We start from the raw sequence: 17,584 nt of genomic DNA, 5'->3' as shown, positions 1-17,584 counted from the left end.
TGGGGGTACCAGGGATTGAACTCAGAGTCACTCAAGCACTGAGCCACATCCCCAGGCCTATTTTGTATTTTATTTAGAGACAGGGACTCACTGAGTTGCTTAGTGTCTCGCTGTTGCTGAGGCTGGCTTTGAACTCTTTTTTTTTTTTTTTAATATTTTTTAGTTGTTAATGGATCTTTTTATTTTATTTATTTACTTATATGTGGTGCTGAGGATTGAATCCAGGGGCTTCACGCATGCCAGGCAAGTGCTCTACCACTGAGCCGCAACTCTAGCCCCTGGCTTTGAACTCTTGATCCTACTGCCTCAGCCTCCAGGGCCGATGGGATCACAGGTGCGCCACACCGCGCCCGGCTCATGTAATCTTTTTATTTCTTTATTTGTCCTAATTATTATTCATGTGATCTTCACTAAGATTATTCCTCCAAGTTCTTCAATGTTCTTTCCTTTCCCTTCCCTCTCCTTCCACTTCTTTTTTTTTTTCTTTAGTTGTAGATGGACACAATATCTTTATTCTATTTATTCTATTTATTTATTTATTTATCATGTGGTGCTGAGGATCAAACCCAGGGCTTCGCATATGGGAGCTCTACCGCTGAACCCTAACCCCAGCCCCACTCTCCTTCCATTTCTAAGATGAATTTCCTCCCTTCGGCTGTGGCTCGTCAGTGGGTTTTTGAGGTGCTGGGGATGGAACCCAGGGCCTTGAGCAAGCTGGGCAAGTGCTAACTACCACTAAGCTACACCCCAGCCCCTGGCTACTGTGAACAACGCTGCTCTGAACCCGATTGTGATGGTTTAGATATGAGGTGTCCCCCAAAGCTCATGTGTGAGACAATGCAAGAAGGTTTAGGCTGGGCACAGTGGTGCACACTGCAGTCCCAGTGTCTCGAGAAGCTGAGGCAGGAGGAACACAGTTTAACGCCAGCCTCAGCAAGGTCCTAAGCAACTTAGCAAGACCCTGTCTCTAAATAAATAAATAAATAGGGCTGAATTTGTAGTTCAGTGTTTAAGTGCCCCTGAGTTTAGTCCAAAAAAAAAAAAAAAAAAAAGGTTTAGAGGTGAAATGATTAGGTTATGAGAGCTTCAACCTAATCAATTAATCCCGGATATGGATTAACTGGGTGGTAACTGCAGGCAGGTGGGGTGTGGCAGGAGGAGGTGGGTCCTGGGGGCGTGCCCTTGGGGTGTATATTTTGTCCTGTTGAGCAGAGCTCTCTCTGCTTGCTGATCACCATGTCATGGGCCACTTTCCTCCGCCACACACTTCTGCCATGACGTCCATCCTGCCTCGTCGTCTCAGGCCCTGAGGAACGGACCCATCTATAGACTGAGACCTCTGAAACCGTGAGCCCCAAAATAAACTTTTCCTCCCCTAGTTGTTCTTGTCGGGTCTTTTGATCACAGCCGCGAAAAAATCTGACTAAAATACTGGTACAGGAACCACATTCCTTTGCGGATACATGCAGAAGTGGGGTTGCTGCTGGATATATACTTTTGAAACCAGCCTGAGGCTAAGGAAAACTCTAGGACTTATCAGAGGCTACCCCTTGGGTGTGCCCAGGCCTGTGGAGAACAGTCTCACCCATCTACCTGTCCAAGGGAACAGGGGTCAACCTTACGGGCACAAGAAGCACTGGCTACCCTAAAAGACTCTGCCCGTGCCTGGTTGGGTCCAGGGCCCTGGCCACACCCCTGCCTCCTGCTCCAAGCACAAGGGTGTGCACATGACACACACACGCAGAGCGGGCCCAGCACACCCCAACAATAGGCACAGACAAGGTCCCCCCTCGGTGGGGTATCCACCAGCCCTCACGCTCCCACACCATAGTTCCTCAGGACCCGCTGGCCCCAGCCAAGCCTGGTGAGAAGGCACTGGAAGACTAGGCAGCCAGGTCACCCCATATCCCTCATTCCCTTGCCTCCAGGGCTCATGGCATCAGGAGGCTAAACCTCTGCCCCTTCAGCACCCAGCACAGAGCCTGGCCCAGCCGACCCAGGAACAAAGGAGTCTGAGTCCCATGAGGCAGCAGGGGGAGGGGTGGTGGCCCTTGCAGCACAGAGCCAAGCTGCTCCCGCGGTCCCACCCTACCTGGAGGAGACACAGGACCATATCCTGTGGAGGCCACTGTCAGGACCCCTGCCCAGGCTGGCTCAGACACACCCTGCCATTTACCTTAGGCAAGCAGCTTTTCAGTTCACAGGACAGGGGCGGGGTCAGGGTGGTCACCAAGATTGTGGGAAAGGACAGCAAGACTTTACAGCAGGAACAAAGTCCTCTGACTTGGGCTCAGACAGCCTGCGCTGCAGCTAGTACCCTGGTGTCCCAGCCTGGCCACCGACCACCAGCCCAATATGCAGGGAGCCCGGGTGCTGCTGCTGCTGCTGCTGAGCCTGAGGCTACATGGTGTCATCCCAGGTAGGAGGTTCCCCCAGCCCCTCTCCCTGCCCCACAGGCCAGCCCCCAGGCTGACCTAGCTGCACTCTCCCCTTGGCCAGTGGAGGAGGAGAATCCAGCCTTCTGGAACCAGAAAGCCTCCGAGGCCCTGGACACCGCCAAGAAGCTGAAGCCCATTCAGACCTCAGCCAAGAACCTCATCATCTTCCTGGGGGACGGTGAGTGTGCCATGCTGGTCCACTCCGTGGTGCTCACGGGCCTTGAGCCCAGGGCCACTGCTGGGTCCAGACCAGCCCTGGAGCTCAGGCCTGATGGGGATCTGCTCCTTCAGGGATGGGCGTGCCCACGGTGACAGCCACCCGGATCCTAAAGGGACAGGTGCAAGGCAAGCTGGGGCCCGAGACGCCCCTGGCCATGGACCACTTCCCATATATGGCTCTATCCAAGGTGAGGACTCTGAGCAGGGGCTGGGGGGCTGTGGCAGGGGAAGGACCCAGGAGAGATGGGGCCTAGTTTGGGGTCCAGGGCAGTGAGGACCACCCCAGGCCTAGGCCAAGGAGTAAGGTTACACAGAGGAGAGTGTCTCTGTCCCCAGACATACAACGTGGACAGACAGGTGCCAGACAGCGCTGGCACCGCCACAGCCTACCTGTGTGGGGTCAAGGGCAACTATGGAACCATTGGCTTGAGTGCAGCCGCCCGCCTTAGCCAGTGCAACACAACACAAGGCAACGAGGTCATGTCTGTGATGTACCGGGCCAAGCAAGCAGGTAGGTATGGGGCTGCCAGTGAGAACCAGGGTAGGCCAGAAGGCTTGTGTGGCCCACCCTGACCTCTGCCACCTCCAGGGAAGTCCGTGGGAGTGGTGACCACCACCACAGTGCAGCATGCCTCGCCAGCTGGCACATATGCACACACGGTGAACCGCAACTGGTACTCAGATGCAGACATGCCAGCCTCGGCGCTGCAGGAGGGCTGCCAGGACATCGCCACGCAGCTCGTCTCCAATATGGACATTGACGTGAGCACAAAGGGCAAAGGGGAGTGGTGTGACCAAAGGGCAGGCCTGAAAACTGGCTGGAGTCCCACGCCTCCAACCATCTGAACCCTGTGGCCTGCCCTGGCCTCTTGGGGTTCAATGGAGTTCCCAGAACAGTCCTTCCCACAGCCTGATGGGCAGCAGGGGGCTGTCTGTGACCAGGGGGCTGGAGGCCCCTTAGGCCCCAAGGCCACCTTGTCCTGGGTCTCTGACTACAGGTGATCCTCGGCGGGGGCAGAAAGTTCATGTTTCCCAAGGGCACCCCAGACCCCGAGTACCCAAGTGACACCACCCAGAATGGAACCAGGCTGGATGGACGCGACCTGGTGCAGGAATGGCTGGCAAAGCACCAGGTGATGGGGCTCACAGGGCCGGGACCAGGGCAGGGCCGCAGGTCTAGGGATGTGGGCTGAGTGTGGGCTCTGTCCCTCCAGGGGGCTCGGTATGTGTGGAACCGCAAGCAGCTCATTCAGGTGTCCCAGGACCCAGCAGTGACGCACCTCATGGGTAATGACCCCCACTTCCTGACCTGGCACCCCTCAGGTGGCCCCACTGGAGCTTGTGTGCCTGTGGCCATCACCCTCCCCTCCCCAGCCAGCCCCTCATCACTGGGTCCCTTGTCCCCCAGGCCTCTTCGAGCCTCAACACTTGAAATATGAAATCAACCGGGAGCCAGAGCAGGACCCCTCCCTGGTGGAGATGACAGAGGTGGCCCTGGGCCTGCTGAGCAGGAACCCCCGCGGCTTCTACCTCTTCGTGGAAGGTGGGCGAGGCACGTGGGCAGCAGGGAGGGCGGGGCAGGGCGGGGCGGGGCGGAGCTTCACGCCCCTCCCACTGGCTCCTGCAGGGGGCCGCATCGACCACGGGCACCACGCGGGAACCGCTTTCCTGGCTCTGACGGAGGCGGTCATGTTCGACTCTGCCATCGACAAGGCCGGCCAGCTCACCAGCGACCAGGACACGCTGACCCTCGTCACCGCCGACCACTCCCACGTCTTCTCCTTTGGCGGCTACACGCTGCGGGGCAGCTCCATCTTCGGTAGGCGGGGACCGCGACAGGGGCTGTTGCTGCGGTGCTGAGGCGGGGGTCGCATCTCATCTGTCAACCGGGCGCACTGAGGGCGCCTGCCTCGCAGGGTTCTTGGGAGGAGTAAGCTGGTGACAAGGCGAAAGGCGCCTGTGCGGCACACGGGGGTCCCGGCACACTGGGGAGGGCGGTGAGCTTAGGTGCCACCTGTCCCCGCAGGGCTGGCCCCGCTCAAGGCCCAGGACGGCAAGTCTTACACGTCCATCCTGTATGGCAATGGCCCCGGCTACGTGCTGAACTCTGGCGACCGACCCAACGTCACGGAGGTTGAAAGCGGTGAGTGCGGCCATTGAAAGGTCGTCTTCTTGGGGACAGGGGTGGAGGGGGACTCTCCCAACCTGAACTCCTCTTCCCTCCAGGTGCCCGCACCTACAAGCAGCAGGCAGCTGTGCCTCTGTCGTCGGAGACGCACGGAGGCGAGGACGTGGCGGTGTTCGCGCGCGGCCCGCAGGCGCACCTGGTGCACGGGGTGCAGGAGCAGAACTACATCGCGCACGTCATGGCCTTCGCCGCCTGCCTGGAGCCCTATGAGGCCTGCGACCTGGCCTCCCCGACCCTCCAGAGCATCACTGTGGGTCCAGGCTCTCAGCTGACGTTCCCAACTAGCCAGAGCATCCCTGCGGGTTCCAGCTCTGCTGCAGCCTCATTGTCGCTGACGCTGCTGCTTGGATCGCTGCTGCTGCTGCTGGGGGCAGTCGCCCAGCCCTGACCACAGGATCTCAGGGTGCTCCACTGTGCTCCTGATTGTCCCTGGTTTCACCTCAGGTCCCCACCACTGGCTCCTGCTTCCAGTGCCTGGTGCTTCCTGTGCCTCTATGTGGGGACTCCAGCCCAGTGCCACACTCCAAGCTGTCACCTCCAGAACCACCACAGGGCTTTTCCCATGGTGCCTTCACCTCTGGGAGAAGCAGCCTCAGGATGCTCAGCACTTCTAAACTAGATGTCCCTTGCAGAGGGACCATAGTGCTTCCCAGAGGCTGAGACCATGACACTCACATCTCTCCAGGTTGCTCTAGGACTCTGCTTCCTGACTTCAACTGCCTACGCTCCAGAGAAGCAGAGGATGCAGAAGGGCCACTCCACAGAACTTGCAGCCTTGGGGAATACCATGAATGCACCTTTCCAGAGGCGTCCCCACCAAGCTACTACTGGCCTTGACCCTGTAGTGCTGTTCAGCTTCAGTCTCTACAGCATCATAGGTCCCCTAGACCTCCAGCATGTGGACAGTGCTGGGAGAGGTGGGCATCCTACCACCCTCCCACTGACCCTGCAACTGACCCTGCCAGCCAAGGAGGGCTTGGGTGTGGAGCTTCCCAGCAGGTTGTGACGTATCCTCAGCTACCCCTCACTGCCCCACTTACACACTCTGCACTCTTCAGAGGCGCCAATAGTAGCAGTGCACACAGGAAGCCCAAGTCACTGGGCTCCTCAGTGCTGGCCCCCTAACACCAGGCAAGAATGTCCCAGACACACATATCCAAGGAGACACCCAGGAAGCTGTGGGGTTTAGAGCAGGCAGATCAGGGCAGCCTTCAGTCCCCTCCCCAGACCATCTAGGCTCTGGGCATAGATTACTGAACAAAGAAGTTCCTTTGCCCCTCTGGGGCCACCATTTTCCTGGAGAAAAAGCAATAAACTATGATACAATGTACTCCCAGTAATATCTGCATAAACCATGAGTATGTGGGGCCCAAGTGCAGGAGGGCTGGGTAATTGTGACACAGAGGCCAGGGTCAAGTGCCTGCAAAGCAGTGAGTAAGATGTGGACAAGTGAGGGCATGAGCAATGCAGAAACCCAGTGTGGTGGCCTGGGTGCCCTGGGACATGCCCACCCTGCCCCCTGATAAGGAGCTCCCAGTGTGCAATGAGGAAACCCCTGGCAATAGATGGGTCCATGTCAAAGGCACCGGCTCCTGAGCATGGCGACAAGGGCTTCCAAAGAGAAGGTGATGTTCCAGAAGGGAGGCGGTGCTAGCAAGGAGCAGCTTGGGGACCTAGCTACAGGGAGACATGGAGGGCGTCCCATGCACCACCTGGATGTCCATTATGAACCCAACTTAGCTTTGCTGGCAGCTAAGAAGTGCTCATATACAAAGAGGGCACCAAATGCCATGCCAAAGGGCTGTTGGCCTGGCCTAGGCACACACGGGCCATCTCCTGGGGCTTGCCACTGCCCTCCATCTCTCTGGCCAGCTCATGCAGGGCCTCCCAGAACATTGAGGACAGGTGCTCAATCAGGACCATGACCACACGCCACACCAGGTAGTTGTGCAGAATCCTGGGGGAAGGTGGAACAGGGGGTTGTCCTGACGCACAGGCATGGGGGCCACCCCAGGGAACCACCTGTCGCACCAGGGCCCCCACACAGGCTGGACCAGATCCCCACACTGCCCTCAGAGAAGGGCTGTCAGGTCAGTCCTGGTAAGCAGCCTGAAGTGTCCTGAGCCCCACTCACACAACAGGACACAGTCCTGCTACTGACCAGCCCTGACCCTGAGGGGTCACAGCCAGCACCCTTTCCTGACTTGCCATGGGGTGGGACAGGGGACACTCAGGGCTCTCTGCCTGCCTCAGGGCTAGCCTTGATCAGCCCCTGCTCCTCCCCAAGGTGGGCAGAGGCCAGGAAGCTGGCCCTGGGCCAGCAGAACTGCGGCCACACCGTCCCGCAGAGAAGCCACCCTGTCAGCCAGCCCCTGCATCCCCAGTGAGGACTGCAGCTCAGCAAGCCACAGCCTGCCCTGCTCCACAGGCAGGGGGAGCTCCAGCACCAGAACCCAGGACTGCACTCCTGCTCCAGGCTCCCCACCGCCTCCCCACAGGGCTCCTGCACACAGGCGCAGGCGCAGGTGGATCCAGGGTCGGGGCAGCAGGCAGGGGGGAGGCTGGGGGACATGGGGTGCAGGCGTGGGGGATGTGCAGCCCCACCTGTGTGGCGTGGAGCGGATGAGCTGGGACACCTGCTGCATGTAGTCTGTGGCCAGCAGCACCACCTCCTCGTCCTCTGAGAAGTCCTCCTGGAAGATCTGGTCCAGCAGCCACTTCCACCGCAGCTGGGGGCACAGGGTGGGGACCACAGAGGACAAGGGGCAGGGATGGTGACAGGAAGACCAGGAGTCCAGCTCTATAGAAAGCCTCATCCATCCCTGGGGAGGGCGATCACAGGGTCCCAGATTCAGCCCCTACACCTGCCTGCACACAAGGTCTGGGCCACACTCAGGTGGGGATGGATTGTCTGCAGCTGTCCCAGGGTCACCTTGTTGTACATATTGCCCAGATTCACCAGAGGCCATCACACTGACAGTGATCTTGGATGGAGACCAGACTTGACCCAGCCCTGCCATGCTCCTGCCCCAGCCCCAGCAGCCCCCAGCTGCTCCAGCTGCAGGATCTCCTGGGCCTTCTGCTCCACAGCATCTGCCCCCAACAGGCTGAGCAAATGCTCAAGGAACACCCTGTCCACAGCCAGGATCTGCACCAGGACAGGGGCCTCCTCAGGCTGGGGACAGGCCTAGCCCAGGCCATCCCTCCTGGGACCCCAGCCTTCCCTGCAGCCCCATCCCAATGCCCAGGCACCTTCTCACTCTCCTCATCCTTCGAGGCACATAGTCCCGAGCCCATCCCCGTGATTCTGGGGACCCTAGGTCCGAAGTCAGAAATCCACGTGCCAGATATGCCAGAGAGAGTGAAGTAGCACCCAAAGGCACGAAGAGAGGGCTGTCACAAGCCCCAGGAGGACAAAGCTCCTCCCTGCACCCACAGAAGCTGGTCCAAGCCCACAGGGGTTGGGGGCCCCTGGGACCTGGGCCCCCGGAGCTTCTTGGCCAGCCCCAGCCCTAGCAGGCCTGTCGCCCCAGCCCCAGGTCCCTCATCCCTCCACTGTCCTGCCTTCCTCCGGGCAGGGAATTGAGGCTCCCGCGGCTCCTCGCTGCTCAGCCCCTGGACACACCGGTCCCTGGGCAATGGCATCGCGCCTCCATGTCACATGAGGAGCTCTCCTCCACAGGCTGACCACAGCGAGAGGAGCGCGGAGCTGTCCGCCCTGCTCCATCTCGGGCCGTCCAGGCACCAGCCTAGGAAGCTGTGCACCTTGGGCTGAACTACATGGTTTCCCAACACGTTATCAACCACCATAAACTACTGGGAGGGTCATCTGGCATCCCAGGTATTTTTCCCTGTCTCATGCTGATTGGTGGCTGCTAGGGGGTTACTATGGGTCTCCACCTAGCCTGACTGAGTCACGGACACCTGGTGCAGCAGATCTCTCCTGTTATTTGTAGATAAACAACTTATCAGGGTGGGAATGTGCCTAGGAGTGCTCTGTGGGTCTTTTCAAGGACAAAGGTGATGTCCCTTCCTTGGACAGGCTTTGCTCTGAGATACAGGCTGGTTTTTCATAAACAATGATGGCAGGAGGCAGGGAGCCTGAGAGAGGGGACTTTCTTTCTCCCACCATCAGAGAGCAGCCAAAAAAGAGGAGGAGTCATGATGGGAGGACCCAGGGAGACTCTGCCTGAGGGCATGTTGGCCTGAAATAATGATTCCACTTTGAAGAATAAGAAAATAAATTATTCTGAAACAAATGAGCAACCAGGGGCCCAGAAAATGGACTCAAGTTATCCATGACAGCTATGTGGAAGAAGTTCATGAACTCTTAGTGTAATGCCAGATTCGTGGGACCCCAGTAGACCTCCAGGAGCCGAATCCGATGCAATCACAGAGTTTTTATTGCAAGCTCTCGAACCTGGACTCACAACCATTTCCCACGCAGCGGTCCAGAGGAATGAGTCCTGAGGATTTATAGTTTTTGTGGCGATACTCTATGGGTCACAACATCACACAGGTAACCATTTCACACCACGGGGAAAATCAAACAACTCTTAACAGTGATTAGCACATTGACGGGAACAAGTCGGGTAAGCATGATTGGTTAGTTCAAGTGGTGGATTGGTTTAGGCCGCTAGGGGTTGCAAGAGTGTAGATGCTAAACTGCAGGCCTAAAACCACTGGGAGGGTCGCCTGGTATTTCCTGTGTCTTCCCTGACTCACTCCGATTGGTTGTTGCTATGGTCCGAATTAGGCCTCAGTCATTTTTTTGGTCTTTTCAGGAACTTGCATTTGCTGAGTCAAGGACATCTGGTACAGACAAATGACTCATGGGGTAGCTTATGCGCCTAGGAACAGTTTTCCTAGGATAAGGATCCCCCTCACCCACAGGCCCTACTCTGAGGTACAGGCTGGTTTTTCAAAAATGGAGTCACATCAGTTTCTCATTAAGGCCACAGGAAAAAAAAGAAAGTCATAATTAAAAACATTTACCAAGTACTTTGATAGGAATATCAGGTAGATGGGGAATCTCTTCTCTAGGTTTATTGCTGAAAGTTGGTCCTTGTCCCTGTTGCCAATCCAATATCAAGGACATGATTTTGATAAGAAGGAAAAAGAAGGTGTACTACTTTGCTAGCAAAGGAGAAACACAGGGTCCTGTCCCAGAGACTGTGGCTCTCCCCATGAGAAGGAACAGGGGGCATTTAAAGAGGCTTACAGCATTCCTTGTGTTCTCTGTTGGAGTAATTCACTTGGTAATTTGGGAGATAGTCCTTTCTGAGATCTTCTGATACCATCCCCAAACTCTGGATTCTTTCTTTCCTATGGTGGGTGTGTACTCAGGACAGATAAATCTGTGCCTAGGATGGGAAAGAAAGGTAATCCTGTTTCCCCATGAGAATGGGGAGGGGGAGAGATTAGGGAGGAGCAAGTGACAGAGCAGCAAGGGCTACATTTAAAGCATAAAGTGGACCCCTGTTACAGGTGAAGGGCATTATGGCATCTTAGTGTTAGGGCTGGGGAAGGCTGGAGCTCCGTCAGCTTAGGGATCCATTCCAATGCACTTGGGATGCTTATGAGAATGTTAGGCCAGGCGCCGCGGTTGGCACAGGCCTGTAATCTCAGCAACTCAGGAGGCTGAGGCAGGACTGCAGGCTCGAGGCCAGACTGGGCAGCTTCATGAGACCCTGTCCAAAAAAAAAAAAAAGGACTAGGGATGTAGGTCAGTGGTATAGCACCATTTCATTCAGTCTCCAAAACAAAAACAATACAAAATTAAGGTAAACAGATATTCAAAGGCTGAAGAATGCCCAAGATAATCTCTGCTTCGCCCTCCAACAGGCCACCTTTCAGGGTCACGTGGCCCAGCCATGGACAAGCAGCCTGCAGTCATTTAATGGAGATGCAGCTTCTTGGAAAACTGGTTCACAGGAGGCAGAGGGCATGTGGGGGCAGAGGGGACAGCCAGTGAGGCAGGCCTGTGGCTCAGGTGGTGAGGCCTGATGGGAGGAGGAAGGAGGCCGCTGCAGGCAGGTGCATTACACAGAGCGAGAGGATGGATTTTTTTCCTTTGGAAACATTTTAAACTGTGGTAAAAACACAGAACATGAAATTTAGCACCTTAGAGGCTGGAATGAAGCTCAACACAGAACACTCACCTAGCATTGCCACAGGCCCTGGGGTGGATTCCCAGCCTGTTACCAAAAGCTCAGTCCTTGAGGCCAATCCAATAACGAAGACAAGGTTTTGAGAAAAAGCAAAAAGAAGGTTCATTGCTTTGCTAGCAAAGGAGAGACACAGGGGACTCCTGTCCCAAAGGCTGTGATTCTGTCTAGCCACAGGAACAGGGGTTTTTGCAGAGGTGATTCAGAAAAAATGAGATTAGGGAGGAGAGATCAGAAAGGAGAAGAGAAGCTTAGGGAAAAGAGGAATGGAAAAAAGAAAAAAAATCATGTAAGTTTCAAGGACACGAGGGATATAGTCAAAGCATCAAGTGAACCCCTGTTACAAGCCCAGAAAAAAAAAAAAAACTTCTCCATTTTTAAGTTCAGTACTGTGAGGTGCATTCCCGGGGTTGGGTAACTCCTCAGAACTTTCTAGTCTTGGAAGCTGAGGCCTGTCCCCATTAAGCTACCCCAGTTCCCCTTGTCTCCAGGAATCTCACTCCACTGGGAACCCCGTCTGAGTGCAAACTTTGAGGCTGGCACTTCACCAGGGGTACAGTCCTCGGGTTCCCCCTCCCAGCCTGCTGCAGGCTTTCCTTCGTTTTTAAAAATAGTTTTGTTTCTTTATTTTTAAAAATTTTTAGTTGTTATGTGGTGCTGAGGATCGAACCCAGTGCCTCACATGTGCAAGGAAGCGCTCTGCCACTGAGCTACGGCCCCAGCCCTCCTTCATTTTTTGAGGCTGAATGATATTCCATGAAGGGCTTGGCCCACATTTGGCTTCTACATTCATTCAGTAATGAGACCTGCTTCTTGGCTACTGGGGACCATGCTACTCTGAACCTGGTGTACAGAAATCTGAGTCCCTGCTTCTAATTCCTTCACACATACATGCAAAAGTGGGATTGCTGGATTGAGAAATTCTTTTGAACCCAGCTTGAGGCTTCAGAAACCTCCTAGGTCCTCATCCGAGGCTACATCTCTGGGTGTGCCTAGGGCCTCTGAAAACAGACTCACCTCAGGGACCCTTCTACCTGTCCAAGGGAAACTGGGGTCAACTTCAAGGGCAGGAGCCTGCCCACTGTTCAGAAGATTAGCCCATGCCTGGTTGGCCTGTGGATTGACCCCATACCCACCTGCTGCCCCAAGCAAAGGTGTGGACACCCAAGCAAACACACCTGCTGACCCAAAGCCATAATGGCAAGGCCCAGGAATGAGGTTCCACCAACCCCACCCATGCGCACACATAGTCACCCTGGGAACAATTTCCTGAAGGCCCACCTGCCCAGTCAAACATGCAAAGACACGATGCAGTGGCCAGGGAGCCAGGCCACCCTTCCAGCATCATTTATTGTGTCTATGGGGCTGGTGGCATCAGGAAGCCAAAGCCAGGCCTGTGGCCCAGGTGATCTGCCCCCAGCCCTGCCCCCCTTCAGCACCCAGAACAGGCCTGGCCCAGCTGGGTCTCAGGGACAAAGGAGTGCTGAGTCCCACAGGGCAGCATGGGCAGAGGGGTGGTAGTCCAGGCCAAAAGCCAAGCTCCTTGCCCAGAGGGAAGCGGCCTCCACTCCCACCCTACAAGGAAGAGACACCTGGGGCCCAAAATGAGAGCTGCCTGTCAGCTCCTGCCCCAGGCCAGCTCAGCCACACCCTGACACTATCCAGGTTTGCCTTTCACAGCACAGGGGCAGGAGATTAGGGTGGGAGAGAGACAAGAAGGCTTTAAAAGGGCAAATTGTCTTCTGACTTCTACACAGACAGCCTGCTCTGTAGCTGGTACCTAGGTGTCCCAGCCTACCACCGACTACAACCCGCAGACATGCAGGGAGCCCCGGTGCTGCTGCTGCTGCTGGGCCTGAGGATACAGCTGGCCCATGGTGTCATCCCAGGTACGAGGTTCCCCCAGCCCCTCTCCCTGCCCCACAGGCCAGCCCCCAGGCTGACCTAGCTGCACTCTCCCCTTGGCCAGTGGAGGAGGAGAATCCAGCCTTCTGGAACCTGAAAGCCGCCGAGGCCCTGGACGCCGCCAAGAAGCTGAAGCCCATTCAGACCTCAGCCAAGAACCTCATCATCTTCCTGGGGGACGGTGAGTGCGCCATGCTGGTCCACCCCGTGGTGCTCACGGGCCTTGAGCCCAGGGCCACTGCTGGGTCCAGACCAGCCCTAGGGATCAGGTCTGATGGGGATCTGCTCCTTCAGGGATGGGCGTGCCCACAGTGACAGCCACCCGGATCTTAAAGGGACAGAGGCACCGCAAGCTGGGGCCCGAGACACCCCTGGCCATGGACCACTTCCCATATATGGCTCTATCCAAGGTGAGGACTCTGAGCAGGGGCTGGGGGGCTGTGGCAGGGGAAGGACCCAGGAGAGATGGGGCCTAGTTTGGGGTCCAGGGCAGTGAGGACCACCCCAGGCCTAGGCCAAGGAGTAAGGTTACACAGAGGAGAGTGTCTCTGTCCCCAGACATACAACGTGGACAGACAGGTGCCAGACAGCGCTGGCACTGCCACAGCCTTCCTGTGTGGGGTCAAGGCCAACTACAAGACCATTGGTTTGAGCGCAGCTGCCCGCTTTGACCAGTGCAACACAACAAGAGGCAATGAGGTCATGTCTGTGATGTACTGGGCCAAGCAAGCAGGTAGGTATGGGGCTGCCAGTGAGAACCAGGGTAGGCCAGAAGGCTTGTGTGGCCCACCCTGACCTCTGCCATCTCCAGGGAAGTCCGTGGGAGTGGTGACCACCACCACAGTGCAGCATGCCTCGCCAGCTGGCACATATGCACACACGGTGAACCGAAACTGGTACTCAGATGCAGACATGCCAGCCTCAGCGCTGCAGGAGGGCTGCCAGGACATCGCCACGCAGCTCGTCTCCAATATGGACATTGACGTGAGCACAAAGGGCAAAGGGGAGTGGTGTGACCAAAGGGCAGGCCTGAAAACTGGCTGGAGTCCCACGCCTCCAACCATCTGAACCCTGTGGCCTGCCCTGGCCTCTTGGGGTTCAATGGAGTTCCCAGAACAGTCCTTCCCACAACCTGATGGGCAGCAGGGGGCTGTCTGTGACCAGGGGGCTGGAGGCCCCTCAGGCCCCAAGGCCACCTGTCCTGGGTCTCTGACTACAGGTGATCCTCGGCGGGGGCAGAAAGTTCATGTTTCCCAAGGGCACCCCAGACCCCGAGTACCCAAGTGACACCACCCAGAATGGAACCAGGCTGGATGGACGCGACCTGGTGCAGGAATGGCTGGCAAAGCACCAGGTGATGGGGCTCACAGGGCCGGGACCAGGGCAGGGCCGCAGGTCTAGGGATGTGGGCTGAGTGTGGGCTCTGTCCCTCCAGGGGGCTCGGTATGTGTGGAACCGCAAGCAGCTCATTCAGGTGTCCCAGGACCCAGCAGTGACGCACCTCATGGGTAATGACCCCCACTTCCTGACCTGGCACCCCTCAGGTGGCCCCACTGGAGCTTGTGTGCCTGTGGCCATCACCCTCCCCTCCCCAGCCAGCCCCTCATCACTGGGTCCCTTGTCCCCCAGGCCTCTTCGAACCTGAACACTTAAATTATGAAATCTACCGGGAGCCAGCGCAGGACCCCTCCCTGGTGGAGATGACAGAGGTGGCCCTGGGCCTGCTGAGCAGGAACCCCCGCGGCTTCTACCTCTTCGTGGAAGGTGGGCGAGGCACGTGGGCAGCAGGGAGGGCGGGGCAGGGCGGGGCGGGGCCGAGCTTCACGCCCCTCCCACTGGCTCCTGCAGGGGGCCGCATCGACCACGGGCCCCACGCGGGAACCGCTTTCCTGGCTCTGACGGAGGCGGTCATGTTCGACTCTGCCATCGACAAGGCCGGCCAGCTCACCAGCGACCAGGACACGCTGACCCTTGTCACCGCCGACCACTCCCACGTCTTCTCCTTTGGCGGCTACACGCTGCGGGGCAGCTCCATCTTCGGTAGGCGGGGACCGCGACAGGGGCTGTTGCTGCGGTGCTGAGGCGGGGGTCGCATCTCATCTGTCAACCGGGCGCACTGAGGGCGCCTGCCTCGCAGGGTTCTTGGGAGGAGTAAGCTGGTGACAAGGCGAAAGGCGCCTGTGCGGCACACGGGGGTCCCCGGGGAGGGCGATGCGAGCTCAGGTGCCACCTGTCCCCGCAGGGCTGGCCCCGCTCAAGGCCCAGGACGGCAAGTCTTACACGTCCATCCTGTATGGCAATGGCCCCGGCTACGTGCTGAACTCTGGCGACCGACCCAACGTCACGGAGGTTGAAAGCGGTGAGTGCGGCCATTGAAAGGTCGTCTTCTTGGGGACAGGGGTGGAGGGGGACTCTCCCAACCTGAACTCCTCTTCCCGCCAGGCGCCTACACCTACAAGCAGCAGGCGGCTGTGCCCCTGTCAGAGGAGACTCACGGAGGCGAGGACGTGGCGGTGTTTGCACGGGGCCCGCAGGCGCACCTGGTGCACGGGGTGCAGGAGCAGAACTACATCGCGCATGTCATGGCCTTCGCCGCCTGCCTGGAGCCCTATGAGGCCTGCGGCCTGGAGCCCCCAGCAGGCCAGAGCAGTGCTGTGGGTCACCGCCCTGTCGCCACCATAGTGTTGCTGCCCTTTTGGTTGCTGCTGTTGCTGAGGATTACGCCCTGACACCCAGGCCCTCTGAGGCCCACCCAGAAACCCTGCAGCTGGCATCTCCCACCAACCGCACCCCCACTACCAGTCCAAAACTGGGCTGCCTATCCTGATGCCCCCACCTTTGGCTCTTACCAAGAGACAGAGGGATAAGGCAGACTCAGACCAGGCAGCACTGCCCATCCCAGCCCTGGACCCTCCATGGTCAGGACACTGTGGTACCCCCAAGGCTGAGACAATGACATCCACTGCCATCCCTGGGTTGCTCTTGAACTCCAACCTCAAATCCTAGGAAAACAGCAAGCTCAGCCACCCAGTCCCTCCTGTGCCTATACTTGAGAAGGACCAAGTTAGGCACCAGGCACCCTCCACGGGATCAGGACTCCACCAGACCCACGGGTGCCTTTGCTGGCCTCAGATTCCACCAGTGGGATGCCAAAGACTCAGGCATGTCCTGGAACCAGGAGACCCTGCATCTCGCTGATCCACCTCCACACCCAAGCAAACTGCAGATGGGGCTTGCCCTGTCACTGCATACAGGGGCAGTCCTGTGTAACCAGCAGCTACATGTTCACCCCTCCCCAGAGCCAACTCTAGGCTGGAGGAGTGGGACAGGCCACCAGAGTGGCCCTTGGACCCTTTACCTGGACATCTGGAAGCTGAGTATAGATCTCTGAACTAAGATTTTTCTGCCCTCCTGGGGCCTCCATTCCCCTGGGAGGGACAAAGCAATAAACGGTTATACAACACAGTGCCAGCTATTTTCAGAAAGATAAGCCATGAGTGGGGCCCAGCCTGCAGGTGGAAGGGTGGTTGAGATGGAGAGCAAGGCCTTGGAGCACCACACCCCTCACCCTGCTCCCTCTACACACAGGGAAACAGTCCAAGCAGAGACACAGTCTGTTCCCAAGGCTCAAGAATCTGAGCATGGGTGAAAATGGTGGGCAAAGAGATCACTGGTGGGAACAGCACCTTGAGTGACTTCAGGGAGGAGTGTAGTGCAAATCAGTCTAGGGAGCCGGCACTGAGGCCTAAGCTCAGCCTGGGTCCCCAGCTACAGGGAGACATGGAAGGCATCCCATGTACCACCTGGATGCCCATCATGAACCCAAGGCAGCCTGACTTTGGCATTACTGGCAGCTGAGAAGTGCTCATGTACAAAGAGGGCACCAAGTGCCATGCCAAAGTGGCAGTTGGCCTGGTCCAGGCCCGTAGGCCGGCTCCTGGGACTTGTCACTGCCCACCATCTCTTGAGCCAGCTCATGCAGGTGGGGACAGGTGCTCAATCAGGACCATGACCACACGCCACACCAGGTAGTTGTGCAGAATCCTGGGGGAAGGTGGAACAGGGGGTTGTCCAGACGCACAGGCATGGGGGCCACCCCAGGGAACCACCTGTCGCATCAGGGCCCCCACACAGGCTGGACCAGATCCCCACACTGCCCTCAGAGAAGGGCTGTCAGGTCAGTCCTGGTGAGCAGCCTGAAGTGTCCTGAGCCCCACTCGCACAACAGGACACAGTCCTGCTACTGACCAGCCCTGACCCTGAGGGGTCACAGCCAGCACCCTTTCCTGACTTGCTATGGGGTGGGACAGGGGACACTCAGGGCTCTCTGCCTGCCTCAGGGCTGGCCTTGATCAGCCCCTGCTCCTCCCCAAGGTGGGCAGAGGCCAGGAAGCTGGCCCTGGGCCAGCAGAACTGCGGCCACACCGTCCCGCAGAGAAGCCACCCTGTCAGCCAGCCCCTGCATCCCCAGTGAGGACTGCAGCTCAGCAAGCCACAGCCTGCCCTGCTCCACAGGCAGGGGGAGCTCCAGCACCAGAACCCAGGACTGCACTCCTGCTCCAGGCTCCCCACCGCCTCCCCACAGGGCTCCTGCACACAGGCGCAGGCGCAGGTGGATCCAGGGTCGGGGCAGCAGGCAGGGGGGAGGCTGGGGGACATGGGGTGCA

General features: G+C 57.8%; 2 protein-coding genes and 1 long non-coding RNA gene across 3 annotated transcripts; 2 read left to right on the top strand and 1 right to left on the bottom strand.

Moving 5' to 3' along the window:
* Positions 1-2,355: 2,355 nt before the first annotated feature.
* Positions 2,356-6,175, top strand: LOC131423137 (intestinal-type alkaline phosphatase-like). Its single transcript, XM_046439790.1, has 11 exons — positions 2,356-2,419; positions 2,500-2,616; positions 2,730-2,845; positions 2,994-3,168; positions 3,247-3,419; positions 3,656-3,790; positions 3,872-3,944; positions 4,066-4,200; positions 4,285-4,476; positions 4,684-4,800; positions 4,884-6,175. Exons 1-11 carry the CDS (start codon positions 2,356-2,358, stop codon positions 5,231-5,233), a joined length of 1,647 nt encoding a protein of 548 aa, XP_046295746.1. The 3' UTR covers positions 5,234-6,175.
* Positions 6,176-10,565: 4,390 nt separating this feature from the next.
* LOC124089621 (uncharacterized) lies at positions 10,566-13,093 on the bottom strand. Its single transcript, XR_006850813.2, has 2 exons — positions 12,957-13,093; positions 10,566-10,934 (listed from the first exon to the last, which is right to left on the bottom strand). It is a non-coding gene; the product is annotated as an uncharacterized LOC124089621 (long non-coding RNA).
* Positions 12,481-16,382, top strand: LOC124089619 (intestinal-type alkaline phosphatase). The gene is made up of 12 exons (XM_046439789.2): positions 12,481-12,677; positions 12,770-12,901; positions 12,982-13,098; positions 13,212-13,327; positions 13,476-13,650; positions 13,729-13,901; positions 14,137-14,271; positions 14,353-14,425; positions 14,547-14,681; positions 14,766-14,957; positions 15,160-15,276; positions 15,360-16,382. The coding sequence occupies exons 2-12, from the start codon at positions 12,832-12,834 to the stop codon at positions 15,644-15,646; spliced, it is 1,590 nt and encodes a 529-aa protein (XP_046295745.1). The 5' UTR covers positions 12,481-12,677; positions 12,770-12,831; the 3' UTR covers positions 15,647-16,382.
* Positions 16,383-17,584: the final 1,202 nt, after the last annotated feature.

Source organism: Marmota monax, unplaced genomic scaffold (genome assembly GCF_021218885.2).
Source record: "Marmota monax isolate L192 unplaced genomic scaffold, Marmota_monax_Labrador192_F-V1.1 WCK01_AAM20220418_F8-fsc00041, whole genome shotgun sequence".
Taxonomy (NCBI): domain Eukaryota; kingdom Metazoa; phylum Chordata; class Mammalia; order Rodentia; family Sciuridae; genus Marmota; species Marmota monax.
Note: the sequence above shows the minus strand (reverse complement) of the source record. Positions and strands in the feature narration are given on the sequence as shown.